This window comes from Dromaius novaehollandiae, chromosome 19, assembly GCF_036370855.1.
Source record: "Dromaius novaehollandiae isolate bDroNov1 chromosome 19, bDroNov1.hap1, whole genome shotgun sequence".
NCBI lineage: Eukaryota > Metazoa > Chordata > Aves > Casuariiformes > Dromaiidae > Dromaius > Dromaius novaehollandiae.
In genome coordinates, this window is record NC_088116.1 from 3383973 (window position 1) to 3399893 (window position 15921).

The window sequence follows — 15921 nt, forward strand, 5'->3', positions numbered from 1 at the left end:
CTTCCTTCCAAGAATTTGTGCTTCTCCTTGTTTCCAAATAGAGGCAGACTGATAAACAGCACAGTGACCGAGTGCCAGGGCAAGCTGTTAGAGCTGAAGAGTTCTAAAGGAGCTGAAGGCGCAGAGCGTGGCGTAGTGTGTAAATCAGCTTCTAGGCCAAACAAATGGAAAGTGGCTGGCGTTACAGCAGCCCTGTGAAAAGGCTTTCAAAGTCATCCTGGGAGCTGCAGATGCAAGTCTAAATAATTTGCCAAATGTATTGGTAAAAAATTACAGGAAAGAGCAAAAAAGAATGGTGGATGCAAAGATAAATCATGCATATTGGAGGAGTGTTAATATAACTTTTCTAGAGGGAAATCATAACTCAAAATTATTTATATTATCTGAAAACATCAGCAAGCATGTGGGTAAGGGTTTTTTGTTATTTTATTATTATTTCTTTAATTTTTAGTATATTCCTTCACCAAAGACTCTTACAGGCATTAAGCTTTTATGGTATAAGAAGGAGGTTTTCTTGTGGCTAAATAGTTAAAAATAAAAAAAAGGGCAAGAGTCAATGGTTGATTTCTCACACTGATGGGAGATCACCATCATTCTTTACCAAGGATGTATGTGGAGACTCACATGGTTCAGCAGCTTCTTAAACATTGTTCTATACTGTAATGTGCAGATATCAGTGATTTTTCTAAGGATCATCATTGTCAAATAAAGTGTAGGTACACATTTGAGTCACTGAGAGATACTATTCATTTTTCAACACAACATAGCTTTCCAATTAAAATTATTAGAACAAAGTTTGATAATGCTTCATTTTGTCAGCTAATTAAAAACTGTCTCATATCTCTTATTCTTTCTAATAAGAGAATAATCAGATTTTTATTAATTATGTTGTATTGCTAAGGATTGCAGATAACGAACAGATAAAAATCTACTGGTTGGTCAGCTTCCCAATGTGGTGCTTTCTAGAGTTTAAGGATGTTGTTTTGGGAAGCCATTATTATAGGAAAAGACTTACTTCAGTATTAAAACTTTCAAAATGTTACACTTGCCACGTTTGCATCTTGGGCTTAGACAGTATGGTGTTTCATGCATTGTTATCATGTGGCTTTTGTTCTGTTAGTGTCTTTCAAGTAATGAGCAGATATTTCATAATAAGAGTGTACGCATATGAGTGAGTGTGTAAACATACACCTGTGACTTTCATTAATTGACACAAATCTTGTTTCTCTCAACTTTATTTCTGTGCTGATGTGCTGCTCTTAGTAAATAAGAAACTGATGGTTTAATAAATTTGCAATGAGATCGGCAATAGGATTATTTCAAATTTAGCTTGTGTTCTACGGATTGTTGATTTGATTGTTATTTGAGTCATTGAAAGTTATTGAGGATCCTTGCAATTCCATTCTCTTTCTTTTAAATGGAGCTTTTACTGCAGGAGGTATATCATAAATATGCTATGTTGTTCTGTATCAGATCTGTGTACTTCCTGAAATGAAGGTTATGTGGTTGGGATGAGAGAGAATCCTCAATAACTGCCGTGTATTGGTAACCTGGCAGTTTATCACCCTAGAATTTATATTGATGCTTTTGAAATAATTACATTTAGATATTGAATCTTTAAACCAATGCATTTAATGTTTAAAGTACATGTTCCATTTCTGTGTTTTCAGGATACTCGTTGTAGTCTTGCAAGAGAAAATTGCCGCCTTTGACAGCTGTACTTTCACCAAAAAATTCTTCGTTACAAGTATGTATAATGTGTTTGGTCTTTTTGCTCTAGTGAGTAGGTGGAGTGACATAAAACAGATTTTTTTCAGTTGTCAGCAGAATGAAGTTGCATGCCAGAAATGATGCAGCAAGAAGTGTTTGACTTTTTGTATCCCCAAAGCATCTGCACATCTCCATGACTTCATTTGGAGTTTCAGGAAATTTATTGCTTCGTAAAAAAAAAAGTCTGTGACTCTTTGCACATATCTTGTTGCTGTAGCTAATTTCTCATTTGCTGTAAAGAACACTTACACTGACATCCCTATGTAGTTCAAATATTCTTTTGTTTATTTTGCAGAAGTACAAAGACTGTGTCTTGAGTTTTGGGCTGTTTGTCTAATCAACAGTTTGAAAACATATTGACAGTGATCTGCACGCTTTTTTTTGTTGTTTTTCCTTATACCCAGGTGCATTTGTTTTTTAATTTCTCCCTAGTTTAGCTGTCCCCAAAGCTCAAGCAGGTCAGTGATGTGCAATAGGAGCAAAAGAGGTATTTGTCTGCTGGTGCTGTATCTTGAGCATGGAGGAACTGTTTGCTGGTGACTCCCCTTCATCCCTCCCTTCTTGCCTCTCAATAGGAGGCAAATGATCGTAGCAGATAAGGTGCTCTCCAAAAGCTATTCCTCTGCTGCAAGTGTCCCTTTGCTGCGCTAACATCTGTAATACAGTAGTTTACATGCTAGTAGGGAAGGATGGTAGTTTTCTACTGATTTTGCTCTGACTTGTTGCTGGATGTAGTTAGGATTAGGGTGCCATTTTTCTGCTCCTAAAACTGTGTGTTGTCTCTGTAATGCCGAATGCCAGGAGATTATTAGCCCCAGAAAAATGAAAATGTAATCTCTCCAAGTGGCTAATGAACAGTGCTAGTGTTCATTTGTTAGGATAGCCTCGTTAGGATAGCCTCTTAAAATCTTTAGATTATTGAGAGATCATAATTTACTTTGGAAGTATTGGAGCTTTATTGTTAAAAAGGAAAAGCTGAAACTTCCCGAGTGTGTTTTCAGTCACAATAGGAAAAGTTCTAAATTATATTTCTATATTAGCTGTGTGTTTAAAGAAAAAATTATTTATAAGAAGCTATTTCTTGCAATACTTTGAAGAAAAGCACCATTATGCAGTAATATTAAAGTTGCCAATAGGTGTCAGTTTCTTCCTATACATGGACATAAGATACCTAAGAATCTGCTCGTGTTCAGTAAAGACAGCCAAATGGGGAAAGACTTGTTTGTGGTTTTTTTGTTAATCTTCCTTTTTATTCCACCAAAGAGAATCAGGGTACAAGCCTTGCTTTATTTTAGGTCAAAAACTTAGGAGTCTCCGTTAAGTGTATATTTTGACAATCCTTGTGCTTTTCTAATTCCCCTTATTTGCAAAGAAAAAAGATACTGAAATGTGTTTTTAAAAATTGGCTGAACCGTATTTTGCAGAACAAGGATATCCTACTCCTGACTGTAACTTTAAATTTTCAGTGCATTTGGTGAAACAGGCATGGAATTTAAAGACAATAAAAATTTTGCACATATTCAAAATGTTCTCAACCTTTGTTCTAGTTCTGGGGTTCCAAAACTCAACTAAAGATATTACTCACTTTGGCTTAGGTGTTTGAAAATGCTGCGTAACCCAGCAAACAGCTAGAGCTGCTGCTGGCGTCACTGCCACCCTCCTGCCAGCCCTGCTTGCCTGTGGCCAGTGACAGAGGTGTGACTGGGTAAAAATAGTGTTCTGCTCTTCTAGATGGATGAGTTTCTTGGACCTGTGCTGGTGGCTAATTGTCCTGAGGATTTTGAAGCTCCGTTGTTTCGCTTAACAGCTTATGCCGTCAAGTGGGTATAACGCTCTGGCATGTTGAAGGCTGCAATAGGGCGTTTGTCTTAGCTTTCAGGTTTTGCGTGTACTGAAATCTTCTAGACCTGAGAGTGCGCTTTTAAAGGCTTAAATTATTCTGATGTGTGAAGTCTTTGAAATTTGATGTAAATGAGCTACCTACTTAGCTGCTTTGGTTTCTGATGATCAGCCAACTGGCCAGCAGCTGGACTCTTGTGTATCATTCTGCTTTAATTTAGGAAATGGAAATGTCAGTTTCAGTTGGGAAAGCAGAAATCTCTGAAAAGGAAGCATGGCAAAAGGTCTTATAGACCCCTTTTTTTCTGTTATTGGAGCATCCCTGCTGTGCAAAATGGTCAGACTACATCCTATCATGATTGTGGACCCATCCTGATACACCTCAGTTGGAGTGTGACAGTGAGAATGACAGGGGCTACCTGGAGAATTTTTCTTCATGAAGAATATTCTCAGCAGTGTTACTCAGCTGCTTTTGGTTGGAGGCAATGGCATAAAGGGCCAAAAATATGAAATTAGAATCACTGGCGCTTTGAAGACATTTCTGTGACAGTGTAAACCATTGGAAAAAGAGAGGGAAAAAACAGGTTTGTGAAAAAAGACTTAGTGATAATACAGGAAATCACATCTCCCATCTGTATCTACTTAGTGGAGTGTAGGCTTTAGAACCTCATTGAGACAGCTTAAATGCAGACGTAATTAAGCAGAAGCACTTGTCCATTTTGTTGACTATTCATACATGGAAATTAAATGCAGAACATACAATTAAAAGCAGTGTTAAGAATTCTGAAGTTTGGTGTTCCTCAGCAATGCTAATGCAGCTGTGTTACACATGAGTCGTGTTTGTCTTTCTGTTTTTGTTTTTGTGGTTGAATGTGTAGCTTAATATATTGTTGTAATAAATATACCATAAAATATTCAGGATGTAGAACATGGTCAAGTTTGTGCTGCTGTTGGAATGCTTAACTCTTGCATTTCCTGATCTTTTTTTTGAGATAGTAATAATCCTCCTTTTTGCGGGGGAGGAGGGCAGGGAGGTTCTTCATGTAATTAGATGGAAATCTGCTGATTTGGCTTGAGTGGTAGAGAGCCAGCACATTTTACTTGTTCCTTTTCTAACAAAAAATACACTATACAGGTGCTGCAGTCTTGGTGTGCAAATTTAAGACAGGTGTTTAAACTCAGAAAATGTAGTGTGGATAGTCACAGGAAAAATTACGTCTCTATCCTATATATCCACTAATGTATCCTGTGAGGTCGTCTCATTTCAACGGCAGCTGAGGAGAGGCATACCATCAGTTTGCAGAGAACTCGTGCCAGTTACTGTCACGTGGCAGTCTGTTCTCCACTGTGCCTATGTTTGGAGTCAACTCAGTTTCATTAAGAAAAGACTTGCATCAAGGGGAAAACAAAACAGTATAGGTTGTGAATTTGCTGTTCAAAGTGCTTAAGTGGCCAAGCCCAACAAACTTATTTGGTATTTATAATGTTTCTCGTGGTAGCTGTGAATGTAAAGGTGTAGATTTTTAAATTGTTAAGAGTTTTACTCTGGTTAATATAAGATTTCCTTCAGACCTTTTTTTGTAATACTGCATATGACTGAAAGATCAAAACCTAAAGTGATGGACAGGCTTTTTTCCTGCTTTGTTCTGTAAAGAATAGATGCAAAAAAAGCTGAATTTCATTGATTTCTATTCCATCAGTGCTCCCACAGCCCTTCTCCAAAAATGCTTACTTAGTGAACATTGATGATTATGAATATGGCCTGATGGACGCTTTCTTCTCTATAAAGAATATCCTTCCCACCCCCAAGGCCCTAAGTAAAGATTATCACAGATAACATCATGCATGTGGCATCATCTTTGTGTCCGATAACTAGTGCCTGCTCAGTTTCTCTGGCCCTTCCACTTCTCATATTGATATATTCTCCATCCGTTATTCTCTAGGGATGAAGACAGTTATTGCAGCCATTAGCTGGCACCACATTTCTATTGATGCTGTACAGCTAGAGCCTTAAGAGGTAATTTTCCAGATTTTAGTCAGAGTACTTTATTGTATATAAAGTCTCAAAAGACTTTTGCCTAACCACATGCCAAAAATTATTCAGTATATATTAAATGCACCCCGCCTGCATCTCTCAAATAAAATAAGAAAAAAACCAGTGTTCGACACTCTAATCTGTAATTCAACTGTTGTAGTCCTATCTTCACTGACATTCATGTACAAGAAATAGAGTGTGGGTTTCAGTTTGTCACAGGTCTGATCTGGAAATCATCTAGGCTTTTTTGTGCATTTTTGTTAGCTTTGTTGGAATGCCTTTCCCCTGATCGACATGTAGAGAACGGTTTGATCCCTTTGCTTTGAAGTAAAAACTCTAGATGTCTCGTGAAAAAGTTTAATGCCCAAAGACTTATAAGCAGAGCTTCTTGAAGAATGTACGTTTCCCTTCTCAACTGTGATCAGTAAGTGGTATTTGTCCCACATGGTATAATAATTGATAGGATTCCTGTGTCTGTGGAGGGGAGACTGTTGGTTCAGAGTGAAAGTCCTTAATGCAGGTGGGGAGAAAGCTCTTGTTTCAGAATGATTTCTTGATCAGCGAAGAGAAGCCAAGTACATTCCTGTGAATTGTCCACAGGCTATTAGTAGTTTCTGTATCAGTAACATACGTGTGTGTGCGTGTGTATATATAAAAATAAATGAGAACTCCATGTACTTTGTAAATGCCTTTTGTGAGAAATGCTGATTTGATCTTGCTTTTTACTTTTTAACAATGTTGTTTACAAGAGCTTTGGGTTTTTTTTTTTTCTTTCTTTTCTTTGAATCTGGTAATCAGTGTATCACTATTACAGGATAATTAGGCTACTTTTTGAAAAAGCCTTTATGACAAGGTGGAAGATGTATGGAAACAAATGTCTTTGCTTACAGAGTATTTTATTATATTTCAGGAAAGTATAAATATTACAGAAAAATTGCGTAAAGACAGAAATAAGACATTCACACCCAAGATTTATATCCATATGTCCTGTTTTTGACAAATTTAAAAGTTATATATAGAACAGGAAATGCTGTTTGCTTCTGCATAAGTTACTTTTAGCTAAAAAACCCAAATCCTAAATGTTAAAGGTGAAAACAAAGCAATCATATTCACATTGTCCTGTACAGTAACAGTAACCTCGATAGTAACATTATTATTTATCACTGTCTACTTGTCTGAGGGGTTGGTGCCGGGGGGCGGGGGAGCCCCTAGATTAAAGCATAGTTTGTCCTGAAATCAGTCAAATTTGTGTTAAATTGATCAACCAAGCTTAACAAGCATTAAAGGCCACAGTTGTCTATATTAAAAGCTCTGGCACTGGTCTTAAACCTGAGCACTAACAATAAAATACTCGAAAATGCCATGACAGAATAGAAAGGGAAAGGAGGTTTCTGTAATAATTAAGTATGTAAAAAAGAGCTGGTCCTGCCTTGAGTCTGTGCGAGGGAATTGTCCCGTGCCAGGATCACTCAACGCTGTGTTGCGGCGCTGAGGCTGCTGTGAACATAACACACGTTACAGATAGTGCCCTGTGAAGAGGGGTGATGACAGTATAGGGAGCATTTGTGCACTGACTTTTTCACTTTATTTCTGGAATATTTTAGTACTTGGTTGTGAAAGTGCCGCAAGAATTTGCGGGGCGGGTGGATCCCTAGATGACAAACATGGCTTCGCAGTAGGGTGTATCCTGCTGGTTTGCTCTTTTGCTCGGTTTTTATGGGTGATACTTAAGCAGAAGGAAGTACGAGAACAATAGAAGAGGTTTTGGAAAGTATATGACTGCGAGAATAGTAACATTTACATAGGGCCTTTCATCTAGAAGGAACCCAAAGGAATTTATAAACAATATTACTTTATACAATTTATAAACAAATAAACTTGGTTTGCTTGGTGATGCTAAAAAAAAAGCCCAAACAAACAGAAAAATATTAGATAAAACAACTTATATGATTTGTTTTCCTTGGAATAAACAATGCCTCTGCAACAACAGTATCACTCTATCCGTTATTTATTTTAAATACCCTTTCTATGCTCTTTGTCATGGGTCTTTCTTCTGGTTGCTTTGGATTGCAATACTTAGTAGTGAAATTACAAAATTATTTTCTATAAAGTGCTATATATTCCATAAGACCTAGAAGACAATTATTGATTATAAACTACATCCAGTGACTAAACTTCTGAAATGTACCACAGCTTTAGAGGGTTATCGTAACTATTTATTTAAGAATACACAATAACTTTGCTTCATTAATTTTTAAAATAGTAAGTGGCAAATGCTTTGAATGATCAAAAGCAAATTTAGATTGAATAGAGTTCTGCATTTTGGAATTTGCTCAGAAAAATGTGTTTGGAAACATTATTTGAGATGGCATATATCACCTTTAATGAACCTCTTCACATAATGAAACCAAAAAATCTTTGTTTATCCAGTAATCTGTGTTCTCAGCAGGTTTCAGTTATTTCGTGTCAACTTAGAGGAGCAGGCAGAATATACCGACCTACAGACCTAGTTTCTGTAGGATGTAGGTTAGTCTTGACCAGGGTTCCTTATGTTTGTTGACTGTATCCTATCCCAACATCATATTCATCACGCTCAAAAGAGATGCAGTTTCTCTCTTCTTTTCTACTTGTACCCACGTATCATATAAACAGTGAAACAGAGAGGTAGCCTGCAATGAAGTTGGACAGCACTAGCAGGCGTTTCTTACTGTGTGGTGGATACAAGGCATGGAATATCCGTTTAAAAAAAAATAAATGTTACAGTAATTATGAGACTAATCCTTATAACTGATACCAGAAAGGATGAATATGTAACAATGCAGAGGAGACCACAGAGAATCTGGGAAAGGAAGGCAGTGAAAATTATGTAAAATAAAATTTTCATATTAAGCTGACATAAGGACAGAAAAGAATAGTTTTTTAAAATGGTTTTCATTAAAAAGCAAAATCAAAGTCAAGATAGAGGAGATGAAAGTCTGGCAAATATTGTAAACAGATTCCCCCCCCTCCCCCCCAGGGCTAAAATAGGTGTATATATTACAGCTCTTAGACTATGCTGTGAAAGGAAGAACTGACCAGTGGCATCTTAAGATGAGTGTGGGGGCATTTGTTTGAATAGAAACAACAAGGATGATCTGGACCCTTCTGGTTTGGTTTTGGTTTCATTCACTTCATTCATTTGCACATTAATTTGAAACAGTTTAGAGCATGTCACTTCACACTGCATTTTAGAGAGGACTGAGAAGGGAATATAGCTGTACTTTGTGGAAGGAGCCATGCTCAACTGTGAGTACATAACTTATGTATGCTGCAAATAAGTGACAAGTTCTGACTGTTAGTGCCAGATTTTTCTAGAGACAAGCATTGCATTCTAGTGTATACGTAAATCTGAGCACTTTGCAATGGTAAGAGTTTATTTAGCTCTTCATTCAGTGGAGCCCTTGAGGCTGTGCGGGCTGTTTGTGCAGGGCACGTGCATAGCAGCGTGCCTCGTGCGAGGACGCTGGTTGGACTCGCTGATGGAATAGGTCGTGGCGTTATCTTGGATGACAAGGTGCACAGCTCTGGTCCTCCTGAAGAAATTAACCATTTAAGGCTTAGATGCCTAAAAACATAGGCTCAGTTTAGCTCCCAACTTTGCATCTTATCCTGTCTGGTTTTTGTTTAGCTTTTTTTCCTTGTGAAAACTCTGTGCAACTTGATGGAGAGCTGCCCCAATTCAGATGGCTCAAGCTTTACCAGTGGCTGCTTTTGGGATGTATTGCCTTGATGTCTGTTATGGCTCACACAACTTCATAATGGCCCTGTTCCTCTTAACATTTTCCCTATGTGCTGTTTGTTTTAAAGCAGAATAGAAGGAATGTGTTGCTTTTCTCTTCTTGGCTGCCGTCTGAGTATTCACACTGCCCTAACTGAAGCTACAGGATGAGCTTTAAAAAAAAAAAAAAAAAAGAGTGGAGTCTTAGTTTTCTCTAGAAGCATAAATCAATGAAGAGATCTAGAGTTAGAGAAATACATAGCTGTCTGATTTATTTTTTTCAGAATGACTAGATGAAGTAACCGTATTTATTATGGGCATATGGATTTGAACTCCAAAGGGTGGCAGAGAGTTTCATAAAAGTATCTGAAAAATAATGTAAAGTACACATGCCTTCCCTTTTCTACTCGCTCATTTAAGCAGACGTTTGTATAGCTTGGAGAAATTTAATCAGTAACTTACAGGGTTCCCGTATTCGTAGTAAAACCAAATACAAAAATTAAGCACAACAAGAAGAAAGATAAAACCCGTTTTTGAGTTCAGATAATTGCAAACTATATGCTTTCTTCAGATTGTAGTTTTACAATTCAGTTACAATTTAAAAAAAAAACCAACAAAAAAACAGATGAATACAATCTGAGAACTTTGTAATGCTGAAGAAGTTCCCTACAGTACCATCACGATACAGGGAAAACTTTCATATTGCAAACAGGCAGGCCAGAGCACGCAGCATCAGGTACCAGTCTCACTCTGGGTGCTGCTCGTGAAGTCGTCTGTGATCAGTCCCTGTCCTGAGGGTGCCTGTAGCCCATTTCTTACTCATTATTGTTGCTTATGGCCCACAGCAGTGGCAGTTCTTGGGCATAGTAACTTGATGGAGTGAACACAAAGAGCTTGCACTTAGTTTCAGATGTTCAAAATACTGTTTTCTAGTCTTTTTCCTATTCATAGCTTAGGAGTAGTACCTTTTCTGTGTTTATCATTATAAAGCACAATGTAATAGAGTAATTCTGTATTTAAAAGCATTTTAAAAAATTTCCAGTAGATTTTCACCTTCTTTTGTGTGGGTGATAGGCCCGGCAAAGCTTATTATAAGATCTCATGTTGTTTAGTGTTTGCTTGATTTGCTGTACTTTTGGAAGGACTTTCCCTTAGTGATCTCTTCTTGGATGACCTCTCCATACCATCATTAAAACTTGGAAACTTTGGTCTTCTTGACAGTTAGTTCTGCGTTCTCATTATGTTCATTCTTATTGTAAACATGCTAAAATTGCTGCTGTTGTTGCTTAGAATGGATTTTTCCTCAGTTGTTTTGAAGTTTAGTAGAAATAGAAGTTAATCTTTAAGAGCGTTAGGCTTGTAATGATTGGATAGCTGAGCTCGGTAGGTCACGCTGTGTCTGTCTTTTCATTTGCTTAGTAGATGATGTTCTGCTGACTCCAGCTGTTTTTTTTGGAAAGCAGAAAAACAATTTGCTTTTCCTTTCCATAAAATATAACCCTTTGTTTATCCTTGTACTGCTGCAAGTTTTGAAAATGCATATACTTGCAAAGAAAAAGGGAGGAAATTGCTTTTTTTTTTATGCTGCTTTTTGTATGTGAGAGGAGAGTTTAGTACTGAGTTGAATTGTTGACCTCTGTGGAGGTTATTATTAGAAGTGACGGACTTGTGTGTGGAGCTGTATCTAATTGCTCAAATGCAGTTCATGGAACAAACTACCTACAGTAGGTTTGGTGAAAACAGCTGCGGTTTTTCAGGGATAACTTTACATTTTTTTTCTGTTTGGATTCTTTTTGCATTTAAAGAATAATGCTTTTTGTAGTTCCTCATTTACATCAGCTTATTGCTATAATTGATCACAGCTCCCTTTTTCCGAGCAAGGCATTTCTTTTTGTTAGGTGCTGTAAAACTGCGTGTTTTTTGTCTTGCAGTGCATGTGTTGGCTGGCGCTCCTTCGGTTTTCTGCAGGAGAGATATTACAGTGTGCTTGCAGAGGCGTAAGAGAGGAAACACAAGTGACTAATTCTGCAGTCGCTGTGAAGATTTAGAGGAAGGTTATCATCTGGCAGCTTTTATTGATATCTTCTGTACATAAAAGGGAAGAAAAATAAATGCCGTTTGGGGGGCCTGCGTGTCTTTACAGAGCCAGATAAGAATTGCTGAAGCAGAAGTCAGCATTAAATCCTTACTGGTCCAGATCTATAATGTCATCGGAAGAACATGTTTGTATTTACAACCTAAGGTTGTATTTACAACCTTTTTTTTCTTTCTTTCTTTGTTCCTTAAGAGGCTCTGGCTACCCACATTTTATGCAGTGCTGGAATGTAATAACTGTGGCATCATCTCTTCAGAATTCATTTTCCTTCCTGAGATCAAGGCCGTGATAAGGCCTTACAAAATATTCTCTTGGTTTTGCTTTCCTGGCCTGAGATGGGTTTAATTGGATGAATTGCTGCTTTTTTCCTTCCATTGCTTTGTGACCTTTGAAATAGCTTGCTATGATCTTTTGAATTTTGTAATGCCCTCACTGCTCTGCTCTAAAAAAATGAAATAAGGAACTGTTTATGCTAAACCAGCATGAACAGTATGGAAGCCATTTCTGCATGTGCCCAACAAAAACTGCCATCAAGTGTGTCTTTAAGTGTTATCAAACGTCAGTTTAAAGTTACACCTGTATATTATAGTTAACACCCTGCTACACACCTTTTCAATGGTTTTGAAAGCCTTGAAGATAATCCAGCTAACTTAAAAGGAAAGTTTGTTGTCTCCATTAAATATTCTGGACGTTTTAGGGACCTGTTGGAAAAGGCCCTGATATTTGTCAAATGAGGAAGGGCTGTAGGTTTACTTTTCCTTTCTATAGGTAGCAGATGAGTATCGGAGTGTCTGACACCTGATGCCTTGGTGAAATAGAAACCTGGCCAGCTGTGTCCTTTCCTTTGTATGTTACTTCTCGTAATGCAACGTTGGATTTTATGCAATAAATATCTTATTTTATGTGTTGTTCTGAAATGCTGTTTGCCTGAGCTCAGTACTCCTGCCTGTCATACAGGTCCAGCTAACCAGAGCTTTGAATGAGGGGGGCATGTCTATAATTTTTAAAGGATTTTTTCTGATTCCATGTTTCTTGGTCAACCAGGGACAGAGTGACTCTGACTTGCTGAATTGTCTACAGTCTCCTGCGGTTCAAAAATCAAGGAAAATGGAGACTGACTATTTGTTTGATAGCCCCCCCTTTGCATAATATTTCTTTTTTTTTTACATAGATTTTTGCATATCAGAACTGATTTAGGCCTTGTCTAATAAATAGCTTTATTCATGTGGCTGAAGGCTTTAGTGTTTGAACACTCAAGCTCCTATCTTGTTATCAGGGCCCTAATCAGTGAACAGTTTTGTGGCTTCATCTGTGTGGTTTTTAGTATCTGAACTTCTAGAGTCACACCTTGACAAAGGATGCCCCTAAAGTCACCCTGCTAGAAGCACACAGCCCTGATGTTTCCAGTGTCGGGGCTGGAACAGCAAAGTGTAGATGCATCAGGAGGGTTTGGGTGAGGGTTACATGTTCAAAAGAACAACCAGCTCTACTTTGAGTTATAGATTACCTAAGCTTTTAATTTATGTTTAACCATTATCTATTTTTTTCAATAATTTTAAATCTTGTATTTTTAATTTCAGTAGCTAATAGTGTGGTACTCCTTATTTTTACTCTGGCTTTATTTATTAGATTGCACTTAACATTGGCCCTAACCATTGTAAGCCTTCCCATATTTTCTCTCATTTTATTTTTGATTGTTTTCTATTATAGGTATTTTCACCTTTTAATCCTCAGGAGGAATATTTTCTTATATTATGTTCATCTTTATGCATGTGTATATATCTTTTTTTAATTGTGACGTAAAGCTAGTGAAAATCAGGCAAACAGTGGAAAGCTTGCCACTGATTTTAAGGGAATGAAGGTTTTACTAACTGTGTAAAGTGCAGCATGTGCAGAAGTCTGGGAGGCCAAGGGCTTCTGTACAGAATTATTAAAAGCAAAAGCACAACACAGCCTTTTACACCACAAAAAAACAGAAGGGCTTGAATCTAACTGAAACTGTTGATCAACAGTAATACTTCAGTCAAGTAAAATTAATTAAAATGGGAAGATACAAAACCAGTTGAGACATACTTTTAAATATCCCCTCGCCCCAGTGTATCAAAATGGCATTAAAAAAATGCAAGCATAAGGAGAAACTAGTATTTACACATTATTAACTGTTCAAAATAGCTCATTTAACCGCAGCGTTATCTTCAGCTACAAAAATGCAAGCGTTTACTGAGTGATATTAGCAAATGAAAGGCCTTTGTTTAGACTTTTTGTTTTCTTGGCAATAAGTAAAATTCTTTGTAAGAAGTCATTAAAATATTTTTTTAATGCTACTTTTTAAACTTTTCAGGCTGCTATCCTTGTCCAGGGCCAAACATGAATCCTATTGCTCTTGGAAGCCGTTGGCTTGCTTACGCAGAAAATAAGGTAAGGAAAGGCTTAACCTAAAAACAAAACAAAATGAAAAACCCCACTTTTCTTCCCTATATATACAAAAGCTAGAACGATGAAGATTAACATCTCGGAAACAAGCTGTGAAAAGCAATCTGTAAGAGGACTTCCATAACAATGATCGACATAATCTTAGACCTGCATTAGTTGTGTTTTGCTCTTTATATTTATCATCTTTACTCTGCACGTGTGATCTAAGTTTATCAACTTGCAGGGCATGAAGATGTGAGTGGTATGGGCAGGCAAAAAGAAAGCTATCAACATGTGTTTTCAGGAAAGTCATTCAATAATTAACTCATTTTACATTTAAAAAGTTTAAAACATTTCATTATAGAAACCTCTGAAATGTAGGCAAGTGAGGATTTTAAAATTTGATATGAGGGAAACTGAGTCAGAAAGAAGGCTGTGGATTTGTCTGACATAACCCACTAATTCCCTTCATAGGTTTGGAAACAGCATTAAAAATGCCTCCTTTATGATCTCCTGGTTGAAATTGGCAGGCTCCAGTGAAAAAGAAAATATTGAATTGATTTTGCTTATTTCCAAGAGTGGGAGAAGAAAATAATTATCCCTCTTTTTCCCCACTGCTAGGCCAGAAAAGTGATTGTGTATTTTAAAGCTAGAAGTGTTTGAAATCTTTTAAATTCAGCTTCCAGTGCCTTACTTCTATTTCAAAGCAAATGTTTTTTCTCTCTTCCACCTGTGACTGGAATAGCTCCTTATAGAACCGAACCAAAAGTTATGAGAGAAGTGGACCTTATAAATTTATCTGTTGCTACGCTTTTCAAGCACAACTGTTTTCTTGTCAAATTCAAGCCCTTTGATGCCATGCCTATATGATTTTGTAAAACTTCCCAGCCAGCTTGGGATTTAAAAAGAAGTACTGGCAAAAATATAAGCAACTGATTAATAAAAGTATATCAGAAAGGAATTTAAATTAGTTGGGTATTCCCAGGTATATTCACTGTGGACTTCTCCTTTCTCCCTAATTTAACTACTTTCATTTAGATATTTTAACATAAACAGAAAAGGAATGTCTGCAGAAGCAAATACATATTACAGTGATTCTTTTACTTTTCTTTTAGCAAAAATGGTAGAAGGGACAGTTAAACAGGCAACATACTCTGTGCACCGGCAATAAATATCTATAGTTGTTTTACCATTTTATTTAGTAAGAAGCACAACTTCCTATTTCTTGTTAGTTAAGGTTCAAAGGCAAGAACTGCTTTTGTAGGTGAATGTCAGGTAGAAAAGTCTTGTTTTGATTTATTACTTTTGAAGGAAGGCAATATAAAGTAAACCCCATGTACATTCCTCTAATCTATTAAAGTTTAAAGTAGCTCTTTTCCTTTGTCATTTCTTTGCTTGCTAGTCATAAAAAGGAGGGGAAAGCCGCATTCAAGTTCTTAGAATGTCAGATATTTAATGTTACATATACATGGCTAAAGCTTTTGATTATATTTATTTAAATTTATTTGTGGTATTGCTGCCAGACCAAAAATCCCATCATTTCAAAGTTTATGAATTCTTAGTGACTACTCATCTTGTAATTGAAAACTGGAGTTCAGTATGCGACAGTCTGGGTGGCACCCAGAAGATTATAAAAAGGGGTTAAGTGTCTCAGCAGGGCTTTTTGCTATTTGTAGGAAAAAACACACCACTATACATGATAAATAAGAGCTATGGTAATGGGTTATGGGTTTGTGTAGTTTAATAGTAGTTACTTGGTTGCTGTCTGTCTTCTTGTAGCTGATCCGATGCCATCAGTCCCGTGGTGGAGCCTGTGGAGACAACATTCAGTCTTACACTGCCACAGTCATAAGTGCTGCCAAAGTGAGTACATCACCCACTGCAGGGAGAGGTTATCATGTAAGATAATTATTAAATTTCCCTGCTGAATTGTACTGATCTTTTTGTTTTTCCCCTCTCATTCACAAAAGAAAAAAATAAGGTAAGAAACATGCTAGCATTAGCACCATGTAT

General features: G+C 37.0%; 1 protein-coding gene across 9 annotated transcripts in view; it reads left to right on the plus strand.

Annotated features, from left to right (window-relative positions):
- Nucleotides 1-15921, plus strand: part of BCAS3 (BCAS3 microtubule associated cell migration factor) — a 379129-nt gene that overhangs the window by 57405 nt on the left and 305803 nt on the right. For all 9 annotated transcript variants that reach the window (XM_064523127.1, XM_064523131.1, XM_064523134.1 and 6 more), the window contains 3 exons: nucleotides 1671-1747; nucleotides 13838-13914; nucleotides 15688-15771. In XM_064523127.1, the coding sequence (XP_064379197.1) occupies nucleotides 1671-1747; nucleotides 13838-13914; nucleotides 15688-15771 (238 nt within the window). The remainder of the gene's footprint in view (nucleotides 1-1670; nucleotides 1748-13837; nucleotides 13915-15687; nucleotides 15772-15921) is intronic.